Source organism: Symphalangus syndactylus, chromosome 12 (genome assembly GCF_028878055.3).
Source record: "Symphalangus syndactylus isolate Jambi chromosome 12, NHGRI_mSymSyn1-v2.1_pri, whole genome shotgun sequence".
NCBI classification, from domain to species: domain Eukaryota; kingdom Metazoa; phylum Chordata; class Mammalia; order Primates; family Hylobatidae; genus Symphalangus; species Symphalangus syndactylus.
The window spans coordinates 132,750,148-132,766,000 of NC_072441.2; the positions used below are offsets into that span (position 1 = coordinate 132,750,148).

General features: G+C 44.5%; 1 protein-coding gene across 1 annotated transcript in view; it reads left to right on the plus strand.

The window, feature by feature from the left end:
- The window catches only part of EIF2B3 (eukaryotic translation initiation factor 2B subunit gamma), a 137,316-nt gene that overhangs the window by 100,314 nt on the left and 21,149 nt on the right, over positions 1-15,853 (plus strand). The window contains exons 7-10 of the mRNA XM_055254581.2: positions 6,076-6,203; positions 7,804-7,994; positions 10,647-10,724; positions 11,498-11,646. Coding sequence (XP_055110556.1) covers positions 6,076-6,203; positions 7,804-7,994; positions 10,647-10,724; positions 11,498-11,646 — 546 coding nt within the window. The remainder of the gene's footprint in view (positions 1-6,075; positions 6,204-7,803; positions 7,995-10,646; positions 10,725-11,497; positions 11,647-15,853) is intronic.

Below are 15,853 nucleotides of genomic sequence, written 5' to 3' on the forward strand. Positions count from 1 at the left end.
TAAGATTTTGCCATTTCTGTAAGACTTCACTGCTTACCAGCTAATGTATAAGCTGGAAGGAATTCAGTTTTCCAGAAATTAAGAATCCCATTTTTACCTAAAATATTTGCTTTTGGCCGGGCGCGGTGGCTCACGCTTGTAATCCCAGCACTTTGGGAGGCCGAGGCGGGCGGATCACGAGGTCAGGAGATCGAGACCACAGTGAAACCCCGTCTCTACTAAAAATACAAAAAAATTAGCCGGGCGTGGTGGCGGGCGCCTGTAGTCCCAGCTACTCGGAGAGGCTGAGGCAGGAGAATGGCGTGAACCCGGGAGGCGGAGCTTGCAGTGAGCCGAGATCGGGCCACTGCACTCCAGCCTGGGTGATAGAGCAAGACTCCGTCTCAAAAAAAAAATAAATAAATAAAATAAAATATTTGCTTTGCTCTCAGGTTCCCTTGATGAATTTAGCCAAGGATTTTTCCTACCTAAACACACAAGAAAAATGAAACAAAGGGGTAGAACACAAACAATCCCTGTGAATTTTCAAGAGCCAAATTTTACAATCCCTACAATATTACCATTTAAAGCCAGTTTCTTTCTGACCCAGTCAGATATAAGAAGCCTCTAACTGGATCCAAGCTGGCTAATTACTGGAACAAGTCCTATCCTGGACCCAGTCAAGTTTCTCTTGTGACTTCCAAACCCAGTTTGGATCAGAAATTTGCTCAAAGAAACTTGGACAGCTCAAAACACAAATCCTTGGAGCTCTGAAATCTGAGAGAGAGCTTACCCACAATCCCCAGTCGCTCTGAGAGATCGATGGACATAAGTGGGTCCTTCCGGGTACCTTGCTTGTTCACTCAGTGCTCCTGGGGGTCATTAAAGCTCTACTTCAGATCCAACTTCTGACACCATCTGTTAAAAGAAAAACAAACTGAATTAAGTTTAAAGGAGTTTAATTGAACAATTAATGATTCATGAATCAGGAAGCCCCCAGAATCATAGCAAATTCAGAAAGACTCCAAGGATGGATGCCTCATGGTCAGAGGCATTTGACAATTTTTAGACAAAAAAAGGAAGTGACGTACAGAAATCAGAAGTGAGGTACAAAAACAACTGGATTGGTTACAGCTCGGCATTTGCCTTATTTGAACACGGTTTGAACACTCAGCAGTGTATGAGTGGTTGAATTATGGCTGCTGGGATTGGCCATTTCTCAGCTATTGGTACAGGCACATACTCCTAAGTTAGGTCTTCAGTCTCGTCTACCTATTAAGTTAGGATGCAGTTTGTCCGCAAGGACTCAAATATAGAAGTATGAAGTACTTCTCAGGCCATATTTAGTTTGCTTTAACATTCATAATTCCACTACTGTGAGATAACTATTGTGAACATTTTAGTGTATTTATTTCCATTGTTTTATTTTCATATATATAGTGAGAATACATGCTTGAAATCACACTTTAAACATAATCTGGGTTGGGTGCAGTGGCTCACACCTGTAATCCCAGCACTTTGGGAGGCTGAGGCAGGTCAGATCATGAGGTCAGGAGTTTGAGACCAGCCTGGCCAACATGATGAAACCCCATCTCTACTAAAAATACAAAAAATTAGCCCAGCGTGGTGGCGGGCGCCTATAATCCCAGCTACTCGGGAGGCTGAGGCAGGAGAATCGCTTGAACCCAGGAGGCAGAGGTTGCAGTGAGCCGAGACTGCACCACTGCACTCCAGCGAGACTCCATCTAAAAAAAATAATTTGCTTTTTTCATTGAGTATTATAAGCATTTTCTTCTATCATTAAAAAATTCTTGGCCAGGCACGGTAGCTCACGCCTGCAATCCCAGCACTTTGGGAGGCCGAGGTGGGCGGATCACAAGGTCAGGAGTTCAAGACCAGACTGACCAACATGGTGAAACCCCATTTCCACAAAAATTAAAAATTAAAAAAATTAGCCAAGCGTGGTGTCAGGCGCCTGTAAGCCCAGCTACTCAGAAGGCTGAGGCAGGAGAATCACTTGAACCCAGGAGACAGAGGTTGCAGTGAGCCAAGATCATGCCATTTCACCCCAAGCAAGACTGCGTCTTAAAAAAAAAAAAATTCTTCACAGTCACAGTTTTGCCTATATGACATTCTGTTATAGAGGTATTTTGATCTACCATTGTTGAATATTTTATTGTTCTCCATTTTTATAAATAACAGGGGAATACCTTTTTTTGAAAGATTCTTGTTTATAATCTGATGATTTCATCTATTCAGCAAATATTTACTGAGTAATATATTTTTCTTAGGATAGACTTATAGAAATGGAATTACAGTGTGAAATTATATGAATATCTTCAAGTCTTTTGCTATAATGTTGCCAATTATTTTTCAGAGATTTTATCAGTTTATACTCCGATTCCCATTATGTGATAGTAACTGTTCTCAAAGCACTCTTATCAGTAATGAAAATTGTTTTGAATCAGTTAATTTAGTTGGAGGAGAAATTGCATCTTATTTTAGTTTTTTACTTCTTTGAAAATATTGTATATGTTTTTTGAACAGATATGTGTTTATTAAGAATATTCTTTGCCCTATTCATAGCAACTATTTTGTCTTTTTATTTGGTGGGATTGTTTGCTAGTAGTCAAGTCTGTTGTTCTCCTTTGTGATTGCTTGAGTAGAGTTTATGATTTCATGAGATAAGACAGGTGTTTCTAGGAAGGCTGTGTGTAAGAGGGAAAGGAGAAAGTAAGGTTGACCAGGACACTGTATCCAGCTCGTGGCCTAGGCCCAGGATGTTCATAATGGTTCACTGTAGCTTTGTAACATTTCTTGGCACAGCTCTGAGCTGCCTGCACTTTAGGAAGCAGGAAGAGTAATTGTTTCCTTCATTATGCTTCTAAGCCAACTGCATTATGGGGAATGACCTAATGTTGAGCTCCAGCAGAGGTGGGTGGGACCTGGCAGGGCTGTTTCATAGCATCTCTTCAAATCATGGATCCTCTCGAATGGTTCTGCCTGATGGAGCCGTGTGCCAAGGCTCGCGTGCTTGCCTCTTGCAGTGACAGTTCTTTTTGGTCCGTAATGTAAATATCATGGCCCTGAAATCCCCCAGCTGTCCGTGCTTTGTCACTTCTTCAAAGGGAACTGACTTGTTTTCCAATGGAGGAGGAACATTTGCTGCCCACACTAGTTTGAAGCATTAAAAGGGGGAGAAAAAGAGCTAAGAGTTAGTGTTGCTTCATTCTTTGTATTCACATGGAAATTTTTAAATCTCCATCAAAGGATCAGGAGAAAAATCACATTGAAATTCAATACAAGAGCTCACAGCTTAACACAGAATTTTTCAAAGATATTTGACTTGATTCTTTAAAAATTACAAAAACCATGAACTGTGTAGCTCCAGGGTTCATACCCTCCTCAGCCTCTGCCTCTATCTTGCCTTCGTTTTCTACCTACACTCCATCTGTGTGGTCTTGTGTCAGCATGCAGAGCTTCTTTGAAGGGAGCTGGGAGAGGTGGTGGGAAGTATGCAGCAAGTCAGGTTTATAGAGCTGCCCATACTTTAACCCCTCTCTCAGGCCTCATTATCTCATCTCTCAGAATATTGTAATTGGTCTCCCTTTCTTCAGTTTCCTTATTCCAGGCTTTCTTCCACATTGCTACCAGAATTACCTTAATAAGAGATAAAACTGATCATGTCACTTTCTTGCTTAAAAACTACCACTGGCAGCCAGGTGCGGTGGCTCACACCTGTAATCCCAGCACTTTGGGAGGCTGAGGTGGGAGGATTGCTTGAGTCCAGGAGTTCAAGACCAGCCTGGACAACATAGTGAGACTTTGCCTCTACAAATTATAAAAAAATTAGCTGGGCATGGTGGCACATGCCTGTGGTCCCAGCTACTCGGGAGGCCAAGGCAGGAGGATCACTTGAGCCCAGGTAGTCAAGACTGCAGTGAGTTGTGATTGCACCACTGCACTCCAGCCTGGGCAGCAGAGCAAGACCCCATCTAACAAGAAAAAATTACGACTGGCTTCTCAGTCCAGACTTTCTAGACTGCCACTGTAACTCCCCAGTGGGTTCATCTTACCTGCTGCCGAGATAGAGACTATTTATCAAGATGGGAGAATTGCAATAAAGAGTTTAATACACATAGAGGCAGCTAAACGGGAAACCAGAATTTTATTATTACTCAAATCAGCCTCCCCCAAAATTCTGAGGCTAGTGTTTTTCAAGGATAGTTTGGCAGGCAGGGGGTCTAGGGAATGAGTCCTGCTGATTGGTTGAGGATGCAATCATAGGGGTGTGGAAAACAGTCCTCTGCTGAGTCCAGTTTTGGGTGGGGGCCACAGAGGGGTCACTGGTCCTAGTGGAGTCATCCAGTCATCAGAAATGCAAAAGTCAGAAAAGACATCTTAAAAAGCCAATCTTAGCTTCTACAATAGTGATGTTATTTACAGGAGTAACTGGGGAAGTTGCAAATCTCATGACCTTTGGAACAATGACTGGTAATCATGAGAATTCAGGCCCCTCTTGTAATCCTAAACTTGTATGCTTTTATTAGTTTTATAAAGGCAGTTTCATTTTGAGAAGGGCTATTATCATTTAAACTATAAACTGTAATAAATTTCTAGCTAGGCATGGTGGCTCACACCTATAATCCTAGCACGTTGAGAGGCCAGAGCAGGCGGATCACCTGAGGTCAGGAGTCTGAGACCCAGCATGGTCAACATGACGAGACACCATCTCTACTCAAAATACAAAAATTAGCCAGGCATGGTGGCCGGCGCCTGTAATCCCAGTTACTTGGGTGGCTGAGGCAGGAGAATCACTTGAGCTGGGAGTGGAGGTGCGGTAAGCCAAGATCGCACCACTACACTCCAGCCTGGGCCACAGAACAAGACTCCATCTCAAAAACAACAACAACAACAACACCAGGCACGGTGGCTCATGCCTGTAATCCCAGCAGTTCAAGAGGCTGAAGCAGGCGGATCACTTGAGGCCAGGAGTTTGAGACCAGCCTGGCCAACATGGCAAAACCCTATCCCTACCAAAAAATACGAAAACAGCCAGGCATTGTGGCATGCGCCTGTAGTCCCGGCTACTTGGGAGACTGGAGCACAAGAATCACTTGAACCCAGGAGGCAGAGGTTGCAGTGAGCTGAGATCATGCCACTGCGCTCCAGCCTGGGCGATAGAGCGAGACTGTCTCAAAAAAAAAAAAAAAAAAAAAAAAACAGCCGGGCATGTGGCTCTCACACCTGTAATCCCAGCTTTCCAGCTACTCAGGAGGCTGAGGTGGGAGAATCACTTGAACCTGGGAGGCGAAGGTTGCAGTGAGCTGAGATCACACCACTGTACTCCAGCCTGGGCGACAGAGTGAGACCCTGTCTCAGAAAAAAAAAAAAAAAAAGTTTTCTCCTAAAGTTAGCTCAGCCTATGACCAGGAATGAGCAAGAGCAGTTTGGAGATTAACAGCAAGATGGAGTTGATTAGGTCAGATTTCTTTCACTGTCATAATTTTGTCACTGTTATTTTTGCAAAGGTGATTTCACCACGAACGCTTTCGTGATCTGGCCCCCTTGCCTACCTGATTAGCTTAACCTCCTTCTGCCTTTCCTCTTAAACTCGTACAGGCTACTGTCCATTGGATTTTGAATTCCTTGAAGTCAGAAATGATATATTTCCAAGGCCTAGCACAGTAACTGGCATATGCTTCGTAAATGCTACATAAATTAATTAGCAATATAAAATTCTAATAAGGTCACAGTGTGAGAGAACACTGAAAAACATGTGCTAGTCTCTTAGCTCTTTGCTTTCCATTGCTAAGTATAAATAAAAACATAAAAAACACACACTGTACTAAAGATCAGGTCCCTTCTTCCCCTGGTACAGACTCCTGGTCAATTAGACCCAACATCCTGTCTCAGTACCCACCAGGAAGCACTCTGCTTCTCCAAACTGCCAAGTCGATGCCACATTTGATCTCTGACAGTCCCAAGGTGCCATGACAGGAAAGGATTTGGCTTTTCCTTGTATGCACAGAGCTTTTGATCCTGGTATGTTCCAGACAGTCAGGTTTCTCATATTTGGCCATTCTTTCTTTCTAGGTCAATCACTTCTATCCGGAGTGAACTGATTCCGTATCTAGTGAGAAAACAGTTTTCCTCAGCTTCCTCACAACAGGGACAAGAAGAAAAAGAGGAGGATCTAAAGAAAAAGGAGCTGAAGTCCTTAGGTCAGTTCTTGGGTTGGTTCAGTAAGAGGGACAAGGGTAGCAGCACCTTTGGAAAGAGTGGTTGGGCAGTTTAGCCCAGCCCGAGATGGTCTCAAGGCAGCAGACTGTTTTCTAGCCTATGAGGCAAGACAGGCTTGCCAACCCACTGAGCTCTGGGCAAGCTTGCTCAGGCAGATCCTGCCACTGTGCTCTCAGCAACAGGCTAATCATGCCTCCAGCCCCATTCTCTGATTCATAGCTCTGGTTTGGCTTTGTTCCTCACTAGACCATTTTGCCTTTAAACTCCACCTGCCACTTCTTAGTTCCCCTGTTCTCTAGGCTCTAGGCAGCCCCATTCCTGATTAAACTCAGCCTCTTTTATCAAGGGAAGGAAAGTGAAGGAATGTACAATCGCAGTCCAACCACAGGCCAACCCGAGTGTCTCCGTGACAGGATCTGAAGATTGGATCTGTCTTGTTTGCTGTCATATCCCTAATCCCTGGCCCAGTCGTGGACTCATAGTAGATGTTCTGAAAAAGTATTTATCAAATGAATAAACTGACAGTACAGCATGATGATTAGGATTGTAGAACTGGGCATCAGACAGTTCTGGATTTGAAATCTGACTGCCTCTTACTAGCATTGTGTCTTTCTTTTTTTTTTTTTTTTTTTCGTGATGGAGTCTCACTCTGTCGCCCAGGCTGGAGGGCAGTGGTGCAATCTTGGCTCACTGCAAGCTCCGCCTCCTGGGTTCACACCATTCTCCTGCCTCAGCCTCCCCAGCAGCTGGGACTACAGGCACACGCCACCGCGCCCGGCTCATTTTTGTATTTTTAGTAGAGACGGGGTTTCTGTGTGTTAGCCAGGATGGTATCGATCTCCTGACCTCATGATCCGCCCGCCTCGGCCTCCCAAAGTGCTGGGATTACAGGCATGAGCCACCGCGCCCGGCCAGCATTGTGTCTTGAGGCAGGTGACTCAGTCCTCTGAGCCCCAGTTTTTGTATCAGAAAGTAAAAGATCTCAAAGGGTCGTTGTGAGAGCTGAAAAACTAGAGCCCTGGTACTCTGAGCTCCAAGTTCTGTGCTTTCTGTCATAGCACAGCTACCAGATATGGTGATAGAGACTAGCAGCACAAAGTCAACCTGGCTGGCCACTAAAGCCTGGACGCTGGCTTGTGTTATTTCATGATTTACAGAGGTCATCTGTTTTATTTTCCCTAGTGGTCTTGATTACCGGTCACATGCTTTTAGGACCTCGTATTAAGCATTTTTATATCATATATTTTAGGGAAGTACACTGCCTCTTTTAGTTTGACTTTCTCTTACAGATTTTAGTGGGATTTCCTCAGGGTTCATGTTTTGTGGGTGAGTTTCAAAGGGAGAAGTGTGAGCTGTAACCTCTTTTAAAACTTAGAGCCAAGCATGGTGGTGCATACCTGTAGTCCCAGCTGCTCAGGAAGCTGAGGTGGGAGGATTGCTTGAGTCTGGGAGTTTGAGACCAGCCTAGGCAACATAACAAGACCTTATCTCTTAAAAAAACAAAAAACAACTTGACGAGTCTGTATCTGTTCTGTTATCTCTCTCTCATTTATTTCCTTGGTGTGGGTGTTTGTTCTGAAGATATTTACAGTTTTATAAAAGAAGCCAATACACTGAACCTGGCTCCCTATGATGCCTGCTGGAATGCCTGTCGAGGAGACAGGTGGGAAGACTTGTCCAGATCACAGGTGCGCTGCTATGTCCACATCATGAAAGAGGGGCTCTGCTCTCGAGTGAGCACACTGGGACTCTACATGGAAGCAAACAGACAGGTGAGAGCATGAGTTTAGAAAGAAAATCATGGGGCTCTTGTCCTAGAAACAGACTGAGCCACTTGTCTGTTTCTTCATTAGGTACATAGTAACTTGTTAAGAATCCCTGTCATTCCCAAGGTTGAGCAAGACCTGGCATGTCAAGGGAGACTACTAGGGTACTCAGGTGCAGCAAAAAGGGAAGCAGGGGGCCTGGTCCATAGTCAGGGCCTCTGTGGCTCCAGGGAAAGGCTAAGATCTTCAGGAAGGCTAACTTCTGGCCTCTGGGTCAGCAGGTTCCTCCTATTCTGTTCAGCATGGGGATATCTGCAGTACTTACTTCATAATAAGCAGGTAAGTACTCTGTAATCATTACTCTGATGAAGTAAACATAGGCATACAGAGGAGGCTTCCCTGAGAAGGTGAGGGAGCAGAGTAGAGAGTGGCCAGATGGCAAAGCCTCAGGAAAGGAATGACTTTGAAAGAGAATTGTCTGCAAACAGCATTAATGAGGAGTCTCTTGCTAGCCCTTCCTTTTAACCTTGAAGTTTGTGAGATATGGGGAACAAATAGTTTCCACTGAAGGAGAAGCAGTGTCCTCAAAGATAAGCCAGGCCTTAATGAAGGCAGAGGGTGGAGAGGGGGACAGTAAAGAGGTTGAAAGTATAAAGGAACTCTGTATTGTATAGTAGGCCCAGGAGGAAGGTTTTGGGAGGGAGGAATAATGAGACTAGCAAAAGGAAATGCAGAGCAGTAGAGGGTTTAGATGAGAATAAGAAAAGAGTCCGGGCACAGTGACTTACGCCTGTAATCCTAGCAATTTGGGAGGCCGAGACAGGTGGATCGCTTCAGCCCAGGAGTTCGAGACCAGCCTGGGCAACATGGCAAAATCCTGTCTCTACACAAATACTACAAAAATTAGCCAAGTGTGGTGGCGTGTGGCTGTAGTCCCAGTTACTTGGAAGGCTGAGGTGGGAGGATCACTTGAGCCTGGGATGCGGAGGTCGCAGTGAGCTGAGATCGCACCACCGCACTCCAGCCTAAGCCTAAGCAACAGAGTGAGACTCTGTATTAAAAAAAAAAAAAAAAAAAAAAGAGGATAGGAAAAGATAAATAATTGAGGAAACTACATTGGGGTGGCATTCAAGGATAACAGAGGTGAGATAATGAAAAGATTAGTTATTGACATTGCTCCTGGTAGAACCCTGTGAAAATATAATTGCAGGTGCAGACCAGGGTGGCAGTGGGGCACAGAATAATATAAAACAAATTGTTGAAAATTGGGATTGAGGCCGGGCGCAGTGGCTCACGCCTGTAATCCCAGCACTTTGGGAGGCTGAGACGGGTGGATCACCTGAGGTCAGGAGTTCGAGACCAGCCTGGCCAACATGGCGAAACCGCATCTCTACTAAAAATACAAAAATTAGCCAAGCATGGTGGCGCGCACCTGTAATCCCAGCTTCTCAGGAGACTGAGGCAGGAGAATTGCTTGAACCTGGGAGGTGGAAGTTGCAGTAAGCTGAGATTGTGCCACTGCACTCCAGCCTGGGCAACAAAGTGAGACTCTGTCTCAAAAAAAAGAAAAAGAAAATTGGGATTGACTTCTGAAGAAAACCTGGCTCAGGAATCTGTAGGACCCACACCAGATAAAACCTCAGGTGAGCCTCAACCTGGATTGGTTACAGATCCAAGGGAGTCCCAAGCCAGAGAGCTTATGAGAAATCATAGCTAGTCCCACATTTACCCATGACTAGAGTCTTTCAGGCTGGTCTGGAAAGATGTTCATGGATAACCTGAGTGGGAAGACTTGTCCAGATCACAGGTGCACTGCTGTGTCCACATCATGAAAGAGGGGCCCTGCTCTCAAGGAGCATGCTGGGAAAAGTATCCTTTGAAGTGCCAACAGGGGCTATGCAGCAGACAGGCCTGAAGAGCCTTGGGTGGAGTGTGGAAGAGATCCTAGGGCTGGGGGCTCGGAATTAGCCTTCATATTCCAGTGTAGCCATGCTGACAAGGCCTCTGTCAGCTAGTGTGGCTGCCACACACAGTGCTCTGACCAGCATTCTGTCTATGCTAGAGAATCACAGACAGGTGCACTACCTATGCCTTCCTAGTGGACTGGTAGCCAAAGCCCCCCATACCTCTAACCTTTCCAGGTTTCTCACACTGGAGAGGGAATAGTGTGAACTTCCCCTTCATGTTTTCTTTTGGCTGGTGGATAGATGCCTTCTCAGGGTCTGTCCTTGTTTTGGAATTTGTCTAAAATGGATCTCATCCTCACCTCATGAGTGGTCACAGTGGTCCAGGAGGTGACCAGGAACCCAGGATGCTTATGATCAGGATTCGGGGTGTTCCTTGACCTGATCAGGCCTCCTTTCCCAAGAGGTGGTATGTGGGTATCTTAAAGACTGGTCTCAGTGCCTCCCAGCCAAGGGACATGGCATTACTTTCAAGGAGGAGCATTCACAGCTAAGAGACTGACAATAAAGCCATCTAGAAGCTGCTGCATGAATAATATTGGTCCTAGGGGGAATGCAGCAGCCTCCTGCTCTCCCTCACTCAGACAGCAAGCTATGACTGAGAATTCCCCATATCTCTGATTGAGCACTGGGTTCTACCTAAGGTGTTTTCTGGTGTTTTCTGATCTTTAGTGACCAAATCTCTGTCCTTAAGGTGCCCAAATTGCTGTCTGCTCTCTGTCCAGAAGAACCACCCGTCCATTCGTCAGCCCAGATTGTCAGCAAACACCTGGTAAGTGCTAGTGTGGCCAGGGTGGGCATGGGATGTTCTTTGGGAGCATCGAGACTTGTTCTTGAGAAGCCGGATTGAGGCCTTTAAGTCCTGAACCTCATTAGCCCCAGGGAAATCACAGTGGGTTCTGAGAATAAAATCTCACTCAACAAGACTGCCTGGGCAAGTAATGACCTTGTAAGGAAGGGTCCATTATAGTGCTGGGACTCAGACACAGGAGCTCTCAATCTCAGCCTGAAAGACTCTAGTCATGGGTAAATGTGGGACTAGCTATGATTTCTCATAAGCTCTCTGGCTTGGGACTCCCTTGGATCTGTAACCAATCCAGGTTGAGGCTCACCTGAGGTTTTATCTGGTGTGGGTCCTACAGATTCCTGAGCCAATCCCAATTTTCTTTTTCTTCTTTTTGAGACAGAGTCCCACTCTGTTGCCCAGGCTGGAGTGCAGTGGCACAATCTGTCCCCCTGCTAACTCTGACTTGAGCACTCTCTTTAAGAGAGCACATCTGTATACACAAGTGCATGAGTGTGTATATGTGTCTGTTGTTTTATTTTGTTTTCTTGGCAAGGGAGGAGGGCCCATGCTTCAAATAGGTTTGAGTTGGTCTCAGAGGTGTTGTATGACCTTGTGGCCCTGAGAAATACTGATGATGGTCCCTCTTGCTGAAGTGTCTCTATGGAAAGATCCCATTAGATCCCAGCTTGAGGGATCTGGAGGGTGGTTTGCAGTTGGTTGAGATGGGTGGACAGAGTTTTATATTTTGCCTTTTACAGGTTGGAGTTGACAGCCTCATTGGGCCAGAGACACAGATTGGAGAGAAGTCATCCATTAAGCGCTCAGTCATTGGCTCATCCTGTCTCATAAAGGATAGAGTGACTGTTACCAATTGCCTTCTCATGAACTCAGTCACTGTGGAGGAAGGGTATGTTTCCCCATGTCCCCACTTGAGGCAAAGATAATGGAAAAATGCCTTCAAAATTCTGAAGGAAAGTTAATTTTAACCTAAAATTGTATACCCAGGCAAAGTGCTAATCAAGAGGGCAATAGAATAAAAACATTTTCAGATATGAAAAGTCTCAAAAACTTTACTAGGAAATTTATTCCTCTAAAATGGAAAATAAACCAAACAGAGAAAGATCAGAAACAAGAGATTCAACTCAGAAAAAGGGCAAAAAGAATCTATGGGATAACAGTGAACAGAGATAAGAATGACAGCTCTAAATGGGGCATAAAGGGATTAGTTAATCCAAAGTGGAACAAAACCAAAGAATCCAGAAAAGATTTATTCAACAAGATGCAACTGATAAAATACCAGATACATACAAACATTTGAAAGTCGATTTAGACAACTAGCTAAAAGTTTGAAGTTGAATTGGGGATAACATAGAAAAAACAACACTATTTAACAAAAACGACAATTATTAACTCTGGGAAAATCAAGAAGTTGTACAAGTTGAATATCCCTAATCCAAAAACCCAAAATCAAATGCTCCAAAATCCGAAAATTTTTGAGCACCAACTTGACACTCAAAGGAAATTCTCATTGGAACATTTGAGAGTTCAGATTTTTGGATTAGGGATGCTGAAACGGTAAGTATAATGCAAATATTCCAAAATCCAAAAAAAATCCAAAATCTAAAACACTTCTGGCCTGACACAGTGGCTCATGCCTGTAATACCAGCATTTTGGGAGGCTGAGGCAGGTGCATCACCTGAGGTCAGGAGTTCGAGATTAGCCTGGCCAACATGGTGTAACCCCATCTCTACTAAAAATACAACAACAAAAAAAAATTAGCCAGGTATGGTGGTGTGCACCTGTAGTCCCAGCTACTCAGGAGGCTGAGGCAGGAGAATGGCTTGAACCCAGGAGGCAGAGGTTGCAGTGAGCTGAGATTGCACCACTGCACTCCAGCCTGGGTGACAGAGCAAAACTCCGTCTCAAAGAAATAAATAAATAAAAAATAAAACACTTCTGGTCCCAAGTATTTCAGATAAGGGATACATAACCTGTATAAGAAATGAAAAGACCATAGTTTGCTATGGATCCGCTACAAAATAGAATTTACATAGTCATAATATAGTAAACCTGACTACTGGCCAAAGTTATGCTATAACTCTATTGAAAGGATGAAAGATGGAAAGGGAAATCGGGGTAAGGGAGAAAGGAGAGCTAAATTCTCATTTTTCATTGTAGAAAGTCAATTGATAATGCCTAAAGCTGAAAAATAAAGAACTAGTAATACAATTATGTTAATACCTAGAGGCATGGAAGTAATACCAAAATACTCAGCAGAAAGAATTAAAAGAGTTGCCTCTGGGAGGAGGGAAATGAGAAATAGGGGTTGCAGAGGACTGCTGTTTTTCATAACAAAACCTTCAGAAGTATTTGCTTTAAACTACTAATATCAATTGGTCAAAAATATCCAGAGTTTTGTGGTACACTGCTACCAGTGGTATGCTGATAAATTGTTGACAACCAGCCCTCCAAAGGAAAAAATAAGCGACGTAATTCGAAACGTTTGCTAATTTCTGTGGTGTAAATTATTCCACTATAGCCAATGATATCACCTAACGCTGAGTTGAGAAGAGATGCTAATAATTGCCTCTCCCAAGGTGAAACAAGCCAGCTTCAGCACACCACTAATAGAGACCCATCTCAAGCATTTCACTGATTTATCAGATACTAACAGACCCGCTCTCTGATTAAGATTGTGCTAGGCAATGAAAGAAACAAAACGACATAAGTCTTAATCTCTTCCCTCAAGGTATTTATACTATGTGCAGTAAGAAGTGATAGGTGCTATGGTAGAGATCTGTAAGGTCAGAAGGGAGGAAAGGGTCAGGCAAGGCTTAAGGAAATGACCCTTGAGCTGAATCTTAGCAAATGAGTAGAGCCACCTGAGCTGGAGAAAGGAGTGGTTTTGGGGGTGATGTTTTTTTGTTTTGTTTTCTGTTTTTTTTCAAGACAGGGTTTCCCTCTGTTGCAGGCTGGAGTACAATGGCATGATCATAGCTCACTACAGCCTCAAACTCCTGAGCTCCAACAGTCCTCCTGCCTCAGCTTCTCGAGTAGCTAGGACTACAGGCGCACACCACCAGGCCCAGCTAATTTTTAAAAAAAATTTTATAGAGATGGGGATTTTACTGTGTTGCCCAGGCTGGTCTTGAACTCCTGGCCTCAAGCGGTCCTCCCACCTCGGCCTTCCAAAGTGCTGGGATTACAGGCATGAGCCACTGCACCTGGCCAGAGGTATTCTAGATACATAAAAAGTGAAGTGGCCAGCCACAGTGGCTCATACCTGTAGTCCCAGCACTTTGGAAGGTCGAGGTGGGCAGATTACTTGAGCCCAGGAGTTTGAGACCAGCCTGGGCAACATGACAAAACCACATCTCTACAAAAACTACAAAAATTAGCCAGGAGTGGTGGCATACATCAGTAGTCTCAGCTACTCAGAAGGCTGAGGTGGGAGGACTGACTGAGTCTGGTATGTCAAGGCTACAGTGAGCCAAGATTGTGCTACTATACTGCAGCCTGGGTAACAGAGTGAGAGCTTGTCTTAAAATACATATATATACAAGAATTAGTTGAGCATGGTGGTGTGCACATGTAACCCCTGAGGTGGGAGGATCAACTGAGCCCAGGAAGTGGAGGTTGCAGTGAGCAATGATCATGCCACTGCACTCCAGCCTGGGTGACAGAGTGAGACCCTGTCTCAAAAAAGAAAAGGCCGGGCATGGTGGCTCACGCCTGTAATCCCAGCACTTTGGGAGGCCGAGGCAGGCAGATCACGAGGTCAGGAGATCGAGACCATCCTGGCTAACACAGTGAAACCCCATCTCTACTAAAAATACAAAAAATTAGCCGGGCGAGGTGGCGGGCGCCTGTAGTCCCAGCTACTCGGGAGGCTGAGGCAGGAGAATGGCATGAACCCCGGGGGGCGGAGCCTGCAGTGAGCCGAGATCGCACCACTGCACTCCAACCTGGGCGACAGCGAGACTCTGTCTCCAAAAAAAAAAAAGATTGTGAAGTATAAAAAAGTATATCTTATTCCAGAAACATCTCCTTATTTTGATCTTAGCTCAAATGTCACCTCTTCAGAGGAACCTTCCCCAACTACCCTATTGGAAATAATCTATCCCACTAACCGCCATCACATCAACCTGTTTCATTTCCTTCATAACACCGTCGCTATCTAGTCTTATCTTTACTTGTCTCTCACAAGTAAAACATTAGTTTCAGAATGTAAGTACCTTATCTCTCTTGTTTACTTTTATATCCTGAGGGCCTACAGGAACTCAATAAATATTTGTTATATGAAAGAATGATAAACAATTCACCATGACTAGAGTATAATTCAGAGAGGGATGGATACAAGAGACAAGGCTATACATGCAGATGGACAAGGGCCAAGTAATAGATTGTTCCCTGAGGAGTTTGATAGGTAATGGTAATTTAAGAGCTTAAAGCAAAAGAACAACATGATTAAATTAGTATTTCAGGAAGATTATTTGGGCTATATTAGGAAGGTTGGCCTGAAGAGGGTAAACATGGAGGCAGGAAGGCCATTGAAATAATTCTGGTGAGATAGAAGAGGTCCTAAACTAAGGCAATAAATAGCAGTAGAGATGGAGAAGACAGACAATAAGGTGATTAAAAACTATAAAACGTGTCTGCCTAGATATATGAGGTCAAAGAGAAATTAAGGAAAAAAACAGATTTGTTGCTTGAGCAATAAGATTTCTGGTGTGCTATTCAAGATAGAAATTAATAGAGGAAGAGCAAGATTGGCAGGCTGGGAGATGGGGAGAGTATAAATTCCGTCTGGGACAAGTTGAATGCATGGCGATGTACAGGAGCCTTGATCTACAGGGCTGGAGCTTAGGAAAGAAGCTTGCGCTTGAGGTACAAATTTGGAAGTGGCGGGCACAGAAGTGATAACTGAAGGCTGGGCATGGTGGCTCATGCCTGTAGTCCCAGCACTTTAGGAGGCTGAGGTGGGCAGATGAGCCCAGGAGTTCGAGACCAGCCTGGGCAACATGGCGAAACCCCATCTCTATCAAAAATACAAAAATTAGCCGGGTGTGGTGGCACACGCCTGTAATACCAGATACTTGGGAGGCTAAGGCAG